The 16,573-nt window shown below is 38.1% G+C and overlaps 1 protein-coding gene across 1 annotated transcript in view; it reads right to left on the bottom strand.

Annotated features, from left to right (window-relative positions):
* The window catches only part of LOC127802414 (uncharacterized), a 43,061-nt gene extending 28,732 nt beyond the window's left edge, over positions 1 to 14,329 (bottom strand). Inside the window, exons 1-3 of the mRNA XM_052338206.1 lie at positions 13,400 to 14,329; positions 13,183 to 13,281; positions 12,782 to 12,993 (exon numbers count right to left, since the gene is read on the bottom strand). Of these exons, the coding sequence (XP_052194166.1) occupies positions 12,782 to 12,993; positions 13,183 to 13,281; positions 13,400 to 13,467 (379 nt within the window). The 5' untranslated portion in view covers positions 13,468 to 14,329. The remainder of the gene's footprint in view (positions 1 to 12,781; positions 12,994 to 13,182; positions 13,282 to 13,399) is intronic.
* Positions 14,330 to 16,573: the final 2,244 nt, after the last annotated feature.

Genomic DNA, 16,573 nt, shown 5'->3' with positions numbered 1-16,573 from the left:
GAAGATCAAGAAAGGGAGAGAATTCGAAGGAGGAGAAATTAGATTTCAACTCATTAATTCCTGGATAAGGAAACAAACCCATTACAACAACCTTATATAGGCATATTTCCTTCAAACAGCCTAGCATATACTCCCATGTGCTTCTAACCACTTGCTAAAATATATCCTAACAATTATTATAAACCTATTACGAGATTACCCCTTTATTATATCTCTACTACAATATTGACCTTCCATTACTCCTAGGGACATGACAATAAGAGTCCCTCTCACACATACAAGCGAGTACAGTCAATCTTGGAGATTACAAAGTCTATCTTTCTTCTAGCTTCTCTCTCACACACTACACTTGCACACCAAAATAAATGATCGCTCCCAAACGGCTGCCCTATGTCTTCTATTTATAGACACTATGGGCGGATGTTACAAAGGAAATAAAAGACTACACATTTCCTATCATAACCCCCATACATAAGTACATAACTATACTTAGAATAAACTGTCGCTTGATACTTTGACTTCACTAGTTTCTTCTAGGGCTTAAACTCGATGCAAACTACAACAGTTTGATTAAGATGACTCTGTTTGAAGCTCTATATGGCTACAAACCAGCCCTCCTACCAACTACTGGGAAGCAATCCACAGTGGCAGCTATTGGGGCATATATGCAACAAAGGCAAGATATCCTACAATTATTGAAGACGAAATTGGCTAAGGCACAAAACAGGATGAAACAGATGGTAGACAGGAGGCATAGTGAAAGGGAATTCTCAAAAGGAGAGGAAGTATACTTGAAATTGAGCCACCCACATCTCAAAGCCCTAACTCGTCAGCCAATGTCTAAATTGAGTCCCAAGTTTTATGGACCTTTTCCAATTCTAGCAAGGATAGAGCAAGTGGCCTATCGTTTGTAGTTACCAGAGGGACCTCAAATACACCTTGTATTCCACATCTCCCTGCTCAAGAAAGCTGTCAGAACACAAGTGGCCAGCCCAACACTTCCACTTAATCTCAAGGAGGAAGTAGACTCAGTGGCACCAACCACTATCCTAGATAAATGGAGATAAATGAATTATCTACAAGCAAAGAGCTCCCATCACCCAAGTGCTTGTCAAATGGTCTTCCCTCCACTTGGACAATAACACTGGGGAGTATTTGCCAAATCTCCTGATGTAGTTTCTCAACACTGCCACCCTATTACACATTTCTTAAGGACAAGACATTGCCTCTTTTTTTTTTTTTTTTTTTTTTTTTGGGGGGGGGGGGGGGGGGGGGGAAGGAAGTTGTCACATACTTAGGCTATTAGGCCTTACAAAATAAAAGGGAATTGGCATAGCTGAAGGAATGTTCCAATAGTGCAAGTGTATAAGAGATTGATAATCGTTTTAGCGTCAATCCATAGCTGAGGATTAGTATAAGAGAAATTGACCCAGCCATTTCAAACTATGACAAATCTATAGAAACCGTTCAAATTTCCTCCTCTCTCTCTCTCTCTTACTTTCCCCCTCAATTCTCTAATTCTTACCCTTTCCCTCTCACTTTCCCTGCCTAATTCCTTTTTAAATAGTTGAGAATTCTCCTATCAGATCTAAGATCTAACAAAAGGTTCACCCCCTTTAGGCATTTTTATGTTCCATATACATCTTTCCTTACCAAACCAAAAAAAAAACAAATTTGAAAAAACAAAATTCTAACGAACAAGGATTATGTAAAAATATTGGGTTCCAGGTGATTGGACATCTTTAGAGATTTCTTCTTATTGTTCAAGCATGAAAGAAGGTATCCAAACCAACTGGGATGTTTTTAATCTCCATCGTTTGCACATGGAGATGCAAGGCCAAAGCACAAATTTCCTACTCCTAAAAAGGGCATCTGTGAACTTTTATAAGTTCCATTACTTATTAAAAAAAAATAAGTTCTTTTCTGAGAAGGTTCGCCCCCTTTAGGCATTTTTATGTGCCATATGTTGAATATAGGATCGATTAACACACAAGAAATCACCCTCTCTCACCATATGTTGAATATAGGATCGATTAACACACAAAAAATCACTCTCTCTCACAGCCAAAACCCACCCGATAGAAAACAGTAATAAACAAACCAATATTAGAGTAAATTGACACAATAGCAAAAAAGGAAGGAGACAAGAATCTTATCGTGGTTCAGGTATAAATGCCCTAAATTCAATGTCACGGTGACCGAGACAGAATCCACTAGAAAGCCAACAAGATATAGCACTCCCTCTCACACACTGTTGGCTATGAACAATAACCTCCCCTCCCGAGAATACAAGGACTGAGCAAAGCTCTCTCTTAATTCTCTCTAGAGACTGTGCAAGAAAATCAGAAAGAATGAATGCTAAATTGCCCTACCCTAGAACCTATCCACCACTATTTATAAGAGATAGAGGCGGTTACAACCAAGGACTTACATGCAAATAAAGAAATAATAAGGATTGTCAGAAATAACTTCTATAAGTTATTTCCGTTACATTTTAAACACATAAAATATAAACATACAAATTTATTTCCAACTACATACAAAAGCCCTCTACCGAGACTTGACAACTTAACTAATGCAAATCCTAACACTATATACCTCTTTCCTTATCAAACAGAAAAAAACAAATTTAAAAAAACTAAAATTCTAAAGAACAGGGTGTCATGAACCTAGGGTTCATAACAGGCAGAAATTGCAATTCGGAGGGATCCAAGAGGCTTAGGATTAAGAACAGAAAGTTTAGAGGGATATTTGGACAGAAATGGGGGAAGGACGTAGAGAGAAATGAGGGAGAGAAGTAGAAAGAAAATGAAAGGGAGAATTGTAGAGAGAGAATCAGATTTTCATTAATCAATTCAAGCATATCCTCTCCTCTTACAATGGGTCTTTTTATAGGCATAGTAACTAGTTGTTTAACTAATTTCTAACAACATCCTAACAGCACCCATGTGCTTCTAACAACTTGTAAAATTATCCTAACAAACCATTGCAACCCTATTACAATGATGCCCTTCCATTATTCCTTGGATCATGACAATTCCCCACTCCTTGAGAGAGTTCTTGTCCCCAAGAACTTGTAACAACTATTCATTACTTTTAATCCTATACCCGCTTTCTCAATCCGTTTCATTCTTCTTTCTTGCTTTCTCCTTCTAGGCTTCTTTTTCTTCGTTCTTAAGTTTCCAAGATCAATTCCAAGCATAAATTGGCCCATAATTTCAGTAGGGAAAACTTCATCGAGTTCAAGTCCAATACAACCACCCCCGGTAATAGATATCCAATCAAGCTTGGTCTCCAATCTATGGACATGATCTGCCACTTCCGGATTGACATAGCTAGTAGCTGAACCTTGGAGTCCAATCGAAGGACTATCCATGTTCGCGACTTCCGTTAGTACTTCATTACCGTCCAATACAAGAGGGGGCTGTCGATTATCGTTGCGCGGGTGAGGGGGACTGCCGATTGCGATTAGGGATTAGGTTGCGGGTGGGGGAGGGGGCTCTGCAGATTGCGAGTAAGGATTAGGGTTGTGGGTGGGGAAGGGGTTGTGCGGGGCTATGGGTGCCTTTATATATATATTTTTTTTTTAAAAAAATTTTTAATTTTCTGGGCGGTTCCGTTTAAAACCGAACCGCCTACTGTCCAAATCGCGAATCGCGCGGTTTGGACAGCCTTCAAACCGTTTCCGACCGCTAAAAAAAAAAACTGACCTGTTCCGTCTAGTCTGGCCAGTTTCCGCGATGCATCGGTTTTTTTGAACACCCCTAAATAAAATGGTTTGAAAACCATTGGATCATTGGATCTCTTGCCTAGGATAGGTGATAACTTTTATTAATCTGAAAAATTTATCTTAGCCACCACAAGGCATTATTCCTGGCTAATTTGACCAATAGATCAACATTCCTAGAAGACCAATAAACTCCGCCTCCTAACATTAAACTTTCATGTAATTCCTATGTCCAAAACAACATACTTGCCATCCATAAAAAAGACTAGTTGCTGAATGATGCCTCTGATTCATGGATACCCTTTTTAGGAGTAGGGAATCTGTGCTATAGACTTGCATCTGCCTGTGCAAATGATGGAGATTAAAAACATCCCAGTTGGTTTGAATACCTTCATTCACGCTTGGACCACAAGAAGAAATCTCTAAAGTTTTTCAATCACCCATGAAACCCAATATTTTTACATAATCCCTGTGTCATGACTCAAGGAATAATGGAAGGACATCATTATAATAGGATTGCAATGGTTTGTCAGGATATTTTTACAAGTTGTTAGAAGCACATAGGTGCTGTTAGGATGTTGTTAGAAATTAGTTAAGCAACTAGCTATTATGCCTATAAAAAGGCCCATTGTAAAAGGAGAGGATATGCTTGAATTGATTAATGAAAATCTGATTCTCTCTCTACAATTCTCCCTCTCATTTTCTCTCTACTTCTCTCCCTCATTTCTCTCAACATCCTTCCCTTATTTCTGTACAAATATCCCTCTAAACTTTATGTTCTTAATCCTAAGCCTCTCGGATCCCTCTGAATTCCAATTTAAGCCCGTTATGAACCCTAGGTTCATGACAAATCGGTATCAGAGCATTACCATCCTTGGCTGTGATTTTGTTGCAGCTCCGATTTGAAGGTGAATCCAATTGGGGCTTAGCAGTGTGTTGCTCATTTGGATCGGAAGGTGATTCCGATCAGAGCCAATCGTTCCTCGATTGTAAATTCAATTATTCTTGTAAGTGAGTTGGTCGATTTTGTCGGCTGTAATTCCCGTCGTCGATTCATAGTGGAGCCCATCATTTATTAGTATAGAGAAGCGTTCACGATTGGAGTGGGTTGATAGGCGAGCATACTTGAAGCGCCACGAACAGACAACGTTTGCGGTTGGTGAGGGAGTCCGTTGAAGACGGTTTGGTGAGACAAAGGCACTGATTCTGGTGAGAAAGGAAGGCGCGAAGTGGAAGCGAGTTTGGGGGTAGTCGTTGAATCTTAGCAAACGCACACAGAGCTTGAGCAATCTTTAATCCGCTGTAATCTTGTGTGGAGAGCGATCAGTGCAAGAGGCTGATGGCTCGCAGCTAAGACTCCAATCTTGTCCATAATTGAAGGCGAGCAAGCTAGGAGGATTCACGATTGGAGCTTGTGGACGGTGATTGGGTAGCGACTACACCAGCGATCTTGAATTCACTTTGAGTGAGAAGGAAGACGTGCATGTGAAAGAGGCAGCAAATCAATCTTGGCTGTCGCGACTTTGAAGGTGGAACAACAGGGGCGAATTGTTGTTGTTTTCTGAATTGCTGCAGTCGATCCAGAAGGCAAGATGAGTGTAGGAGACTTTTTGAATCCGTTGCCTAGCGATTCACCTTGTTGGAGAATTGAAGATCGCTAACTGTGGTGAGGTGATCGCTTGTCCTAGGCGACTAATGTGAAGCGGAGGAGCAGGTTGTTTGCGGCTATTTTCCAAGGCTGGGCAGTGTGTGTCAGTAAGCTAGCACAACAACTAATTCCAGCTTCCAATTCCTCTTACTGCACTAAATTTTGTGGGGTCTCGGCCAAATTACAAGGGGCAAAATTCCAAGATTGCAAAACCGATTGGGTGGTAGGAGGCGGACAAACAGTTCTAGCCCAAATTGAGAAGGCTTAAGGCGACTTGTTCGTGGCTCCGGTGAAGGGATTGAGCAGCAGATCAGTGGAGGAATCCCGCGGGTGGTAATTCCAATCAGATTCTAAGCTATTAGTAAGGTAAACAAAGGGTAATTTCGACTTTGAAATTTACTTAACTTTGTTTGAAGAAGGGAGACGAAGTAGAGTGGGTTTTCTTCAGTTATTGAATTGCATTTGAGGCAAGTAAAGGAATTGTTATAGCGGGTGAAACAGAAAAAAATGTACAGAACTCCTGCTCCTTGGTCTTTGCAGTGTTTTGTTGGTGAGGAATCGGCCATGGAGAGCAGTTCCTGCATGAGACAAATGGAGTCTCAAGGGCAACAAAAGAAGGCTGCAAGCTGCATTTTCAGCTGGGAGCAACAGGAAACATAAGGAATTCAGCCAAATGTTACATGAGCAATTGTAAGAGTTTGCGATGATACTAACTAAGAAGTATCATTATAGCTTTCTCGCGGAATTCTTTGAGGATTATCGCAAAAGTTTTACCAATGAGGACTTCCTTAAAATGGAGCAGCCAAAGGAGAAGTCAAGATTATGGAAGGGCGATTCAATGCTTACCTCCAACGTGGAGTGGAAGAAGGATACCTGTTTCAACAGAATTATCAAGGAGGAATGCAACATCAGTGATGAAATTGGTGATGAATGGCATTATTCAAAAGGAATCTATGATGAACAAATTGATAGGGTAGCAAAGGCAAAGGGACAATTTGAAATTGTTGAAAGAGAGGTTCACATAGAGGGAAATTCCAGCAAACACAAGGAAGGAGGAGTTGTTGAATTACTTTCATGTAATCAGGAGATTCTGACTGAAACTTCAACCAATATTAAGGAAGTTGGCGTTGTAAATGAAATGAACAAGTCAATGGAAACCCAGGATTCCAAAGATGAAAGAATATTGGATGAGGAGATTGGGGTAGACCACACTCTACAATAGCAAGAAGCTAATCCCGGTGATGCACAGCCTAATCTAGATGTAAGTCATGTTAGGAAAGAAGGTCGAGATGGAAGCCAGGGGTCAGTCATTGAGAAATCGTTGGCTGGAATTGAAGTTGCAGCAGCCCCTAATGTTAATGCTCACAAATAGCCTTGGTATGAGTATTCAAGGAAAGTCTACAATCCTCCATTGCTGCATTTTGAGGCTGTTGATATTTTTGCAACAAACCATGGCTGTGGGTTGAATGGGAATACAATAACAATAACTATGGCTGTAGATCTGTCACGTGCACAACTCTAATCGGCAGCCCCCTCTGGACCTCCCCCACCCGCACAACCCTTCCCCAGTTCCCCCCAATCGGAATCATCCGATCACCACTGCTGCTGCAACCTTCTAGCTTCCATCGTCTTCCCTTCTGCTTTCTCTTTCTCCTCGTCCTTGGAGAATCGTGGTAGCCCACACCCAAGGTTCCACCGCTGGCTACGGCAAATCGAGGCGGAGGAGAGGAAGCTCGAGCCGAAGCGTCTAGGTGTGTGTATTTTTATTAACGTCTAGTGTGTGTTTGTTTGTTTGTTTGTTGTGGCTATTGATACATCAGAAGCCTAGTTTTAGATTCACTGATGTTGGTTTGTAACAGAGAGGATATCCTGAATCTATGCAATTCTAGATCTCATCTTATTTTGTTTTACATCAGAAAACTACTTTCTGTTTTGGGATTGGAAGGAATAAAATGACTGAAAAACATAAAAATTGCGTAAAAATTCAAAAGCTTGGTCAAATTGTAATGCTTTGGTATTGCCTGGTTCCTCAAAATAGTCATCATGGTGAGTTCTGAAATCTTCAGTTTCTGGAGTTAAATCCAAGAGACAAATGTGGTCTGAGTAGCCCTTTGGCTCGAGCAATTTGATTATATATACTTATTGTCAGTTTTTTTTCACCCTCTCTTATGTTGTTTTCATCATACTTTTCCAATTGTTTGTGATTATCATTTTCACGTCATCCATGTACAAGATTTAGTGGATAATTATCGCCATCTGTTTGATAATTGCTATGACCTGGTGACAAGAAATGAAGTTGCTAATATTCTTAGTTGAATATGTTATAACAATGTCGCATGTTTTGTTTATTTATAACAGGTTGGAGATTGTATGTTAAATAGGTTATTTTCAAACCGCGGTAAACCGCACCAATCCAGACCGCAAATGCAGTTTGGATTGGTGCGGTTTGGCCGCACCCAAACCAGACCTGACCCTGGTCTGGTTTGGTCGCCAAATGGTTCAGACCGGCCAAACCGCACCGTGCACACCCCTAATTTTATTTTTCCTTTGACAAGTGAGCTTTACGAGAAAAATACTTAAGAGGGGTATCTGCTTATTTACTCGAGGTATACAAAGAGAAACAAAGATCATATCAAGCTGATAACCCCTAAAAAAAAACAAATGAAAGACTAATGAGTCAGAGCTAATAAATGTGTAACAAAAGACAATTTAAGGGCACTTCTATGAGCCAAAAAAAGAAACGTGTACAAAAAACAATGCAAACCTAAATATTATCATCTCCATATCGCTAAAAAACTGTTCTATATCCTTTCTCTCTAAAGACACTATTTCAAGAACACTGTTTGTGAAACCTTTATGCGCCTTCTAGAGATGCAAATCCTTTTACAAGGCCAGCCACCTATTTGAGTCTCATATAGTAGCTACAGGGTCAACAAAGCTTTGGGTTTGGATGGTTTTTCTATGGCTTCTTTTCCAAAAGTACCCTGATATTCCTATACATACATACATACATATATATATATAGAGAGAGAGAGAGAGAATTATCCCATCACTTTGAGAAAAGTCTTAATACAATGTTTATTGCCCTTACCCAGAGGTGTTTAAAATCTTAAACTAATTAGTTTTTGGATGTGTTTCTAATTGCTAATGAGTTAAATTATTAAAAAATCAAGTCATCTAAAAGCTTAAACTATTAAGGAGAAGGATAATTTCATCCATTATATTTCTCCACACCCAACCTCACATGTTGGTAGACTTCACTGCATAACAGATCACAAGTCTCAACTACTTTAAGTATTACATATCCACTACCCACTTAGGGCTTTCTCCACTTTTTATTTTCAAATATAAAGGGATCTGATGGGAAGGTACGAAAATAGGTTGGCCTCTTGGATGGGGTCGTATTTAAGGTCACAAACCGTTCGTAAGCGACTCAGTGTTTGGCTCAATAAAAACTCATTCGAGTTCGTTCATTAAGATAAACGAGTCAAACTTGAGCCTAACTTTGAAACTCAATTTGTAAGTAAACCTTGGCTCATTAGCTCACAAACTAACTCGATTAGAGACTCGCAAGCAGGCCTGATTAGAAGTTCGCAATTAGCTCATAAAAACAAAATCGTTTATAAATACATTAATAAATTTATTCATAATTTTATAAATATATTATTTAACATATGTATATGTTGGATGAGATCAGTTTATGTTAGAAGTATAAGTGGAGAAGGACTCTAGAAGCTGATAATATCTGTTAGAAACCAAGATTATCTTTAGATTATTTAAATTTATGTTTGTTAGTAGTAGATAATTGTTATAATCTTTTGTATTTTACATCTTCTTTATCTCCTAAGTTTTAGGAGATAGTTATCCCTATTTTTTAAGAGTAGAGTACCAAATCCTTTCCTACTTTCTAGGAAAGTGATATAGCAGCAGTTTGTATATATATTTTCTGTTACTCTCAGATTTAATTCAAGCAAGCTATTGGATTACTTTCAAAGTCTTGTTTCAGTATATATGCATACAAATCATTATATCATTTATTAGATTTAGGGGGGCACTCTCTCTCTCCAAAAAACCCATTTTTCGCCTGTTCCTCTCTCTCCCCTTCCCTTCGCTGCATGTTCCTCTTCTTCTCCAGTAGTCTACATTTGCTTGTTCCGCTTACCTTCGCCACCAACCGCCACTGCATCCTGCCTCTCGCTGCCACTGCACACCCCTCCCCTCTGTTGCCACCGCCACACAGCCTCCTCTTTTAGTGGTGGCAAGCCTAAGCTCGAGCTTGAGCCTGAGCTCGACTCATCAACCAAATTAACAAGCCAAGCTTTCATGCTCGAGCTTGAGCCTGAGCTCAGGTTTGCCGAGCCTCAACTCAATTGCAACCCTAGGACTCATATTTATCATAAGGGATGATGCAGGAGCAAATTCTTTGTTTATTAGTCTTTTTATTTTAACTTTATTTGTTTAATTATGCTTAGTATTTAGGTTATTAGGTTTTGAAAACTTTTTTATTTATTAGCTTTAATAAGTAGTCATGTGACTAGGATGTGACTTTTTAAAATATATAAGTAGTCATGTGACTAGGATGTGACTTTTTAAGATATATAGATTCCTAAGATTAGATGGATTCCTTTATGATCAAGAACTAGGATTTATTATAGCTGTAACCCTAGCATAAATAGTCTTCTAAGATACTTTGTAGATAGCCATCTTACTCTAATTCAACTTTTTGAGGTTTTCTTAATTTTTAAACCTTAATTTTAATATCTTCATTCCAGATTTGACCTTATACTGTTTTCACCCAATTTTTGCACTTGATTTTGATAGGAGTTTGGCATCCTATTTTATAGGTTAACTCTTATAAAGAGACCATTGTCCGTCATTTATAGATATATGTGTATATATATATGTATAGTATGAGTCTCCATTTAATTTATGTGCCTAATGCCACAGAGTTGAGAAAATTTAGAGGGATCTTCTTTGTAAGGAGCTTAGGGTAGTATAAGTACAATTTGGTTAGCCAGAATAAGGTGTGACTGCCTCTTGAGGAAGGTGCATTAGGTGTTAAGAATCTAAGTTCATTTAATAAAATCTCCTTGGTAAGCAGATGCAAAGGTTTGCTTTAGATCGTAATAGCTTATAGAGGAAAGTTATTATTGTCAATGAATATAGGTGTGTTTCCATGGCTGGCCATCAGAACATCCAGCTTTGGCTCAAGGGACTGAGGTGTGGAAAGGTATTACATTGGTTCAGAAGTTAAGGAGTGTTTCTCCAGGTTCATTGAGATTTAATATTCGTAATGGGGTCAGGACTAGTTTTGTAACTTTTGTTAGATAACTGGGGTGGTTTTACACCTTTGATAATATATTTCAGACCTCATTTTCCTTGCCAGTGACAAGGATATTGTTGTTAGAGAATTCTTTTCAGTTACTTCTTTAGGTTTTCCTGGTCTCATCATTTTAGAGGGAATTTTCTAACAGAGAATTGGAGTCTTTAACCACTATTTTTGGTATTTTTGATAAGCATGTCCATCTCCTCAGTTAAGTCAGACGGGTTTGGGAGCCATAATGAGAAGGTCCTTTTAGTGTTCTAGACAGCTGATAGCCCTTGGAAATCCATCAGGCAGACAAAAGCCCCTTCTAGATTTGCCTTCTTTACTTAGTTGGCAGCTCACAGAGCTATTTTAGTGATTGACACCATGAGAGGAAGAGACAAGTTTTTTGTTGGCTGGTTTTCATGTAAAAGGTTTTAGGGAATCATCTAAACATTTTCCATTTCACTGTCTTTTGTCCAGAGTGCTTTGGGGTTTCTTTTTTAATACCGCTGGTATGCGGCAGTTTATGCTGACATCAGTCAAGGACTTCTAGTTCAAGTGGAGCACAGCTGTATGTTTTTGTACCGAATATAATTGCAGATCCTCATTCTTTCATTCTCAGAAGACCTATTCTTCTCTTCTTGTTTTTTCCTGGTTGTCATGCTCTTATTCTGTTTTGTCTTGTCTTTTGCTTATTTTCTATATGTCGGACAGTTTTTGAGTTTTTGCATGCTTTATCCCCAGCGGATGAGGTGGGTGTTTTGCATTGGCTCACCCGCTCTTTGGCGGCCTCTTTAATTATCTAATTCTTACAAAAGGAAAAGGAAAAAGCCGTCCATATAATTTGGAAAAAGGCATCTTAATGAACACCTAAAAATGAGACAAATAAATGCCAGAAGGTTTTTTGAACAATTTAAATGTCATTAATAGAAAGACCTACTAAAGAAGCCAATTCCTTAAGGAAAAGAAAGACAATTACCCATACAATCTACATATACTCCAAGATGCAAAAAAACAGAAAAATAAAATGAAAAAATATCCATAGAAGAGAACAAAGAATATGGTTTCCTTCAACCTGTTAACTAATCAATTAGTGCCATCAAAGCATCAATGATTTCTTTCCCTTGAATAGACCATGAAACACAAAAAGACAATCTGAAAAAGCTCCACAGCTTCCTAGCAGTATAATAGTGCTCAACCATCTGACACACATGATGCAGTTCAAAAGCATTTCACATTCCCAGGTAACTTATTAATGACAAGAATGAAGTTCGAGACACTAAAAATGCATTGAATAGAAACCACAGCCTATTAATACTAACGAAAATGTAAGGCTACTCCTGCCTAACAAGTCAATAGAGAGATTTAACTGAAAATACTCTCCACTACTTTTCCAATTTTTTAAGTTACTTTTAACAAAATAGAACTAAAACAAAACTTTTCAAATAGAAAAGCACGTTCTACGACAAAAGTTGAAAAGGTACACAGAAAACAAACTCTTCAAATAGAAATTAAAAAATAGATAAATGATGAGTATGTTGGCTATGTAGACTTTACTGGTGCTTTCAAATAAGTAAGTTCTACATGAACACCTTAGCAAAGATATTATTCAAGTTTCTAACTTACACACAGTCCACAGCCTAACAGAATATGCCATTATTATATTTTACAAAGCATACATCTGACCAATTCAGGTGGGAAAAGAGAATCTTCTTTTAAACAAGTAACTTCTACATGAGCACATTAGCTGAGTATTATTTATGCCAGCTTCTAACTGACATGGATATCTCGTGTATTAGAATAAGTTGGCATTGAATTGACAACCCAAAGCTTAACAGGATATCCCATTATTATATGTTTCCTATTCATACTTCTTATGATACAAAGCATGTATCTCGTCATTAGAAGTAATAAAGCTTGGTATTGCATGCAACCTCAAAAAATCTTTTTGCCTCAAACCAGAAGCAAATGCAAGCCTCAAAATAGCTTCTTATAGACAAATAATGTAGACATTGTCTACAAAGAAAGCAAAAATGCAGTTATGTTGTCCATGCACCAAGATAACAATAAAAGTGAGGAAAAGTTCTTCAGAACATACCTGAATCTCTATCCGATTGTGAGTCACTGTCCCTCTCATTACGTCCAGAAGAACGATTGTCCCACCTTCCATATAGTCCCCGAGAATAATTGCCAGAATCCCCTCTGGTAGGTGGAGATGAACCATATTCATTCCGCCTGTAACCCTGCAATGGCATGTTTCCAGGAACTCTTTGCCTTTCTTGTATGTCATGTGAGGCATCCTCCAATTCACTGGTCATGCAAAATGATGGTTTAATCAGTACAGAATGGCTTAGGGAGCTCACGCATGCGCGGGCGCACATAGATCAACAGGAGCATAAATGACAACCATTAATCAGTACCGATGACTGAAAGGAGTGTCTTGCCCAACAGCCTCTCTTCTACTAAATTTGTTCAAAAGAAGGGATGATTGAATCATACCTTAGTATTGTTGGGTCAAATCCGCTTGGCAACTGTTTGCAAACATCTAGGTTGCTCAACGATAAAAGGAAGTCTCTCGTATATGAAAGTTGTGGACGCCTAGCATTGAATAATAAAAAATATGAAATGAAACAAAATTGATCAAGAAATGAAAGTAAGAGCAGTTGAAATTAACAGATCTAGTACAACTATGCAAGGAGATAAAAAAGCTCATTACGTTTTAGGCTCACAGACTGATTCGTCAGACTTCTCAACAGAGCTTTGAATGTCATTTTCTAAGCTCATTCTGCAATGAATACTGAATGATTTACTCAGATACGCGTCTTCAACCCACCACTCACCACGTCAGAATTCAACAAATCAAACTCACGTCAAAGCGACAAGGCCCAGAAATTACGACAGTATTTTTATAGCCCAAAAAACTTTTATCTCCTCAAAATACCTTGGCAATGCTATTGAAGTCCAAACCAAACGAAATATAAGGATAGAGTGAATTGATGCACGATCCGGATTCACCTACCAATATTTACCGGTCACCATTAACGCAAGCCAACCAGAGCCATAAACCCCAGCCAACGCAAATAGAACAAACTAAACCCCACCTCCTTGGAATCTGAACCAGCTCAACCTACAATTAAACCAGACGATACATAACAAAATTTCCCATATACTATTGACCTATGATAACCCTTCCCGTAAAAAAAAGCAGCTAAAATTAGATGGACGATACTGAGCCAAGCCCTTTTGCCCTAATCCAAACTCGAATAGATCGTCGAATTTGTCGGCTGTACACAGCGGCTTCGGACGGAGTAATTACGGGGTTCCTTGGTAATCAACAAAACCAACAGAACGAGAAAGATCATTCATGAGGTTTGTTATTTGCTCGAGGTTAATACGGGTGGCTCGTGTCTGAAACTAGGGTTTTGTTGCAATAACTGCCTGGATCGGGGAATTATCCAGAGACAGACATCGAAACGAGCCCGGAATTTCACACTTTTACGATCGATCGTTCGTGCGAGGAGCGAGGGACAGAAATCGAAACAGTTTCGAGCGCGAGAGAGCGCGACCGAGCGAGCGAGAGAGAGAAAACGCGAGGAGGCTCTTTCCTTCTGTAGCCGAATGAAACAAACACATGGATATGACGGAGATGAACCAAAAAAAAAAAAAAACAAACAAATACACTCAAAAATGTTAAAAAGAAAATAATGATGATTAATTACACGAGCATGCCCATCTGTTAAATCCCTCCACGGATAAGTTTTCATGCGCAAGTCCCTTGAGTTTAGAATTGTCTCATTTGAGCCCCTTCAATTAGATTTGGTTAAATTTGGGAAATGAATTTCAGTAGTTTTTTATCATAATAAATTTTAGTAGTTAAATGCACTTATGTTAACTGATCTGAAAATAATGTACATTTATTATATATTTTTTAATTTCAAACATTGTCATTTTTTAGTGATAAATACACTTATGGTGCGTTTGATTATAAGGGTAGAATTTGAGTAAAAAGAAAATTGAATTACTTATAATTAAATTTCAAATAAAATATCAATTAAAGGTGTTTGATTGCATTAAATGAATTCCACATAATTGTCTAAAAACAAATCAAATATATTACAAAAAATATTTAAAAAATCAAATATATATATATAGCTTAAAGATGACATAGCCGTCGCTACCTTTATCGCTGCTCTCAATGGTCGTCGCTGCCATCACAGACCACCACTGTCGCCACTCTCGTTCAGTTCCTCTCTCATTTAGTTTTTCTCTCTTGCTCGTCTTCTCTCTCGCTCAGTTCGTCACCACCGTTGCCATTGTCGTTGTCCCCTCAATCGCTGCCTCTCGCTCGCCCCCTCATTCGATCACCCTCTCTTTCGCTCGTCTTCTCGTTCAACCACTCTTCTTTTCCTCTGCCTCTGTCTCTGCCAGATCGCTCCATCTCTCATTGTTTGGAAAATCTATTCCAGCCCCACATGGAAAAATAAATTCCAGTAAAAGTAGGAAATAAGGGTCACATGAGCCAAAGTGAGAAATGTTTTTCATGAAAAAATTGGTTAATTGAACACTACAAAAGCTAGAATTTTGATAAAAATTGGTCATTTTCCATAAAAAAAAAAAAAAAGTATGCAAACTTAAGGTGCGTTTGATAGGAGTGAAAAATGAGGGTAAAATTCATTTTTCATCCAAATTCTAGGAAATTCCATCAAACAATTTTTCTTTTCATGGAATTTGAATTCCATCTTAGTTCAAAAGGCGAAGATTTTTCTTGAAATCAAGGAATTGGAATTCCTAGGGAGTGGGGTGAGAATTGATATTCCATGGAATTGAAATTCCTCTCCATTTTCTATCCCTCAATCAAATACACCCTTAGTTTTTTAAATATTAGGAATTGTGGCTTGTGTAAAATAAATAAAAAAACATTTTGGTGGTGTTTGACAATAATATTTTGTTTTTTTAATTTCTCAAATAATTTTTTTTTAAAAAAAGTCTTAGTATAATAATTAGGGATTATTTATAAATAATGAGTTTAAATCTTATTAATATAATTAATTTTTACTTTTTAAACAAAATGCAAAAATAATTGTTGTAGGGTGCTATAAGAAAACCAAAGCCAAAAATCCAAAAGTTCATAGAAATATTTTAAATAAATTGAAGACCCAGATAATCTCAAATAATCTCCTAAGACAAAAGCCTCCCGAAACTTCTAGGAAGTCTTCGAATAGGTCAAGCCTTAACATTTCCAAGGCCCAAGACTCATTTAGACTCTTTGGAGCTCAAGCCATTTAATAGCTTCGAAGAGTCTTCGGACCTATTCAAATGATACTCATCGAGAGACTTTAACCTAGAATATATCTCTAGGCCCTTCAACCTCATCCAATGCATCTTTCTAGAAAAGTCGAGGGACTTTTGTCTGCATACCACAATTATTATTTGGGCAAAAATGCAATTTTTTTAAAGTTATGGAGCTAAGTATAATTTTTGAAACCAAAGAACTTGAGAGCAAGGCACCACACCAAAGTGAAAGAAGGCAATAAGTGAGGGTAAAATTGTAAAAAAGTAGTGTAAACACTACAAACAGCCAACAGCCGCGCTGTGGCTGTTGGCAACACCTTAAATTGACATTTGGGGAGAGAGGTCAGGCCATCAAGGCCTAGGGAAAGATGATCGGTGCAAAGAAGCAACTAGATTAACCAAAAAATTAGTCAAAAATGGCTATAAATATGAGGGTTTTTGGCTAAGGGTTCCATGATTTTCCGTTGAAAAATCCAAGCATTTGGGAAGAAATTGAGGGATATTGATAGAAGGGTTTTGATCTCCAAGGGAAGGGGAAGATTCTGAAGATTTTGAGAGATTTTGGTGTTGGTTTGAAGTAGTTTCGAAGCTTTACCAA

The sequence above is a fragment of the Diospyros lotus genome, chromosome 5, assembly GCF_014633365.1.
Source record: "Diospyros lotus cultivar Yz01 chromosome 5, ASM1463336v1, whole genome shotgun sequence".
NCBI classification, from domain to species: domain Eukaryota; kingdom Viridiplantae; phylum Streptophyta; class Magnoliopsida; order Ericales; family Ebenaceae; genus Diospyros; species Diospyros lotus.
This window is presented reverse-complemented; position numbering and strand designations above follow the sequence as displayed.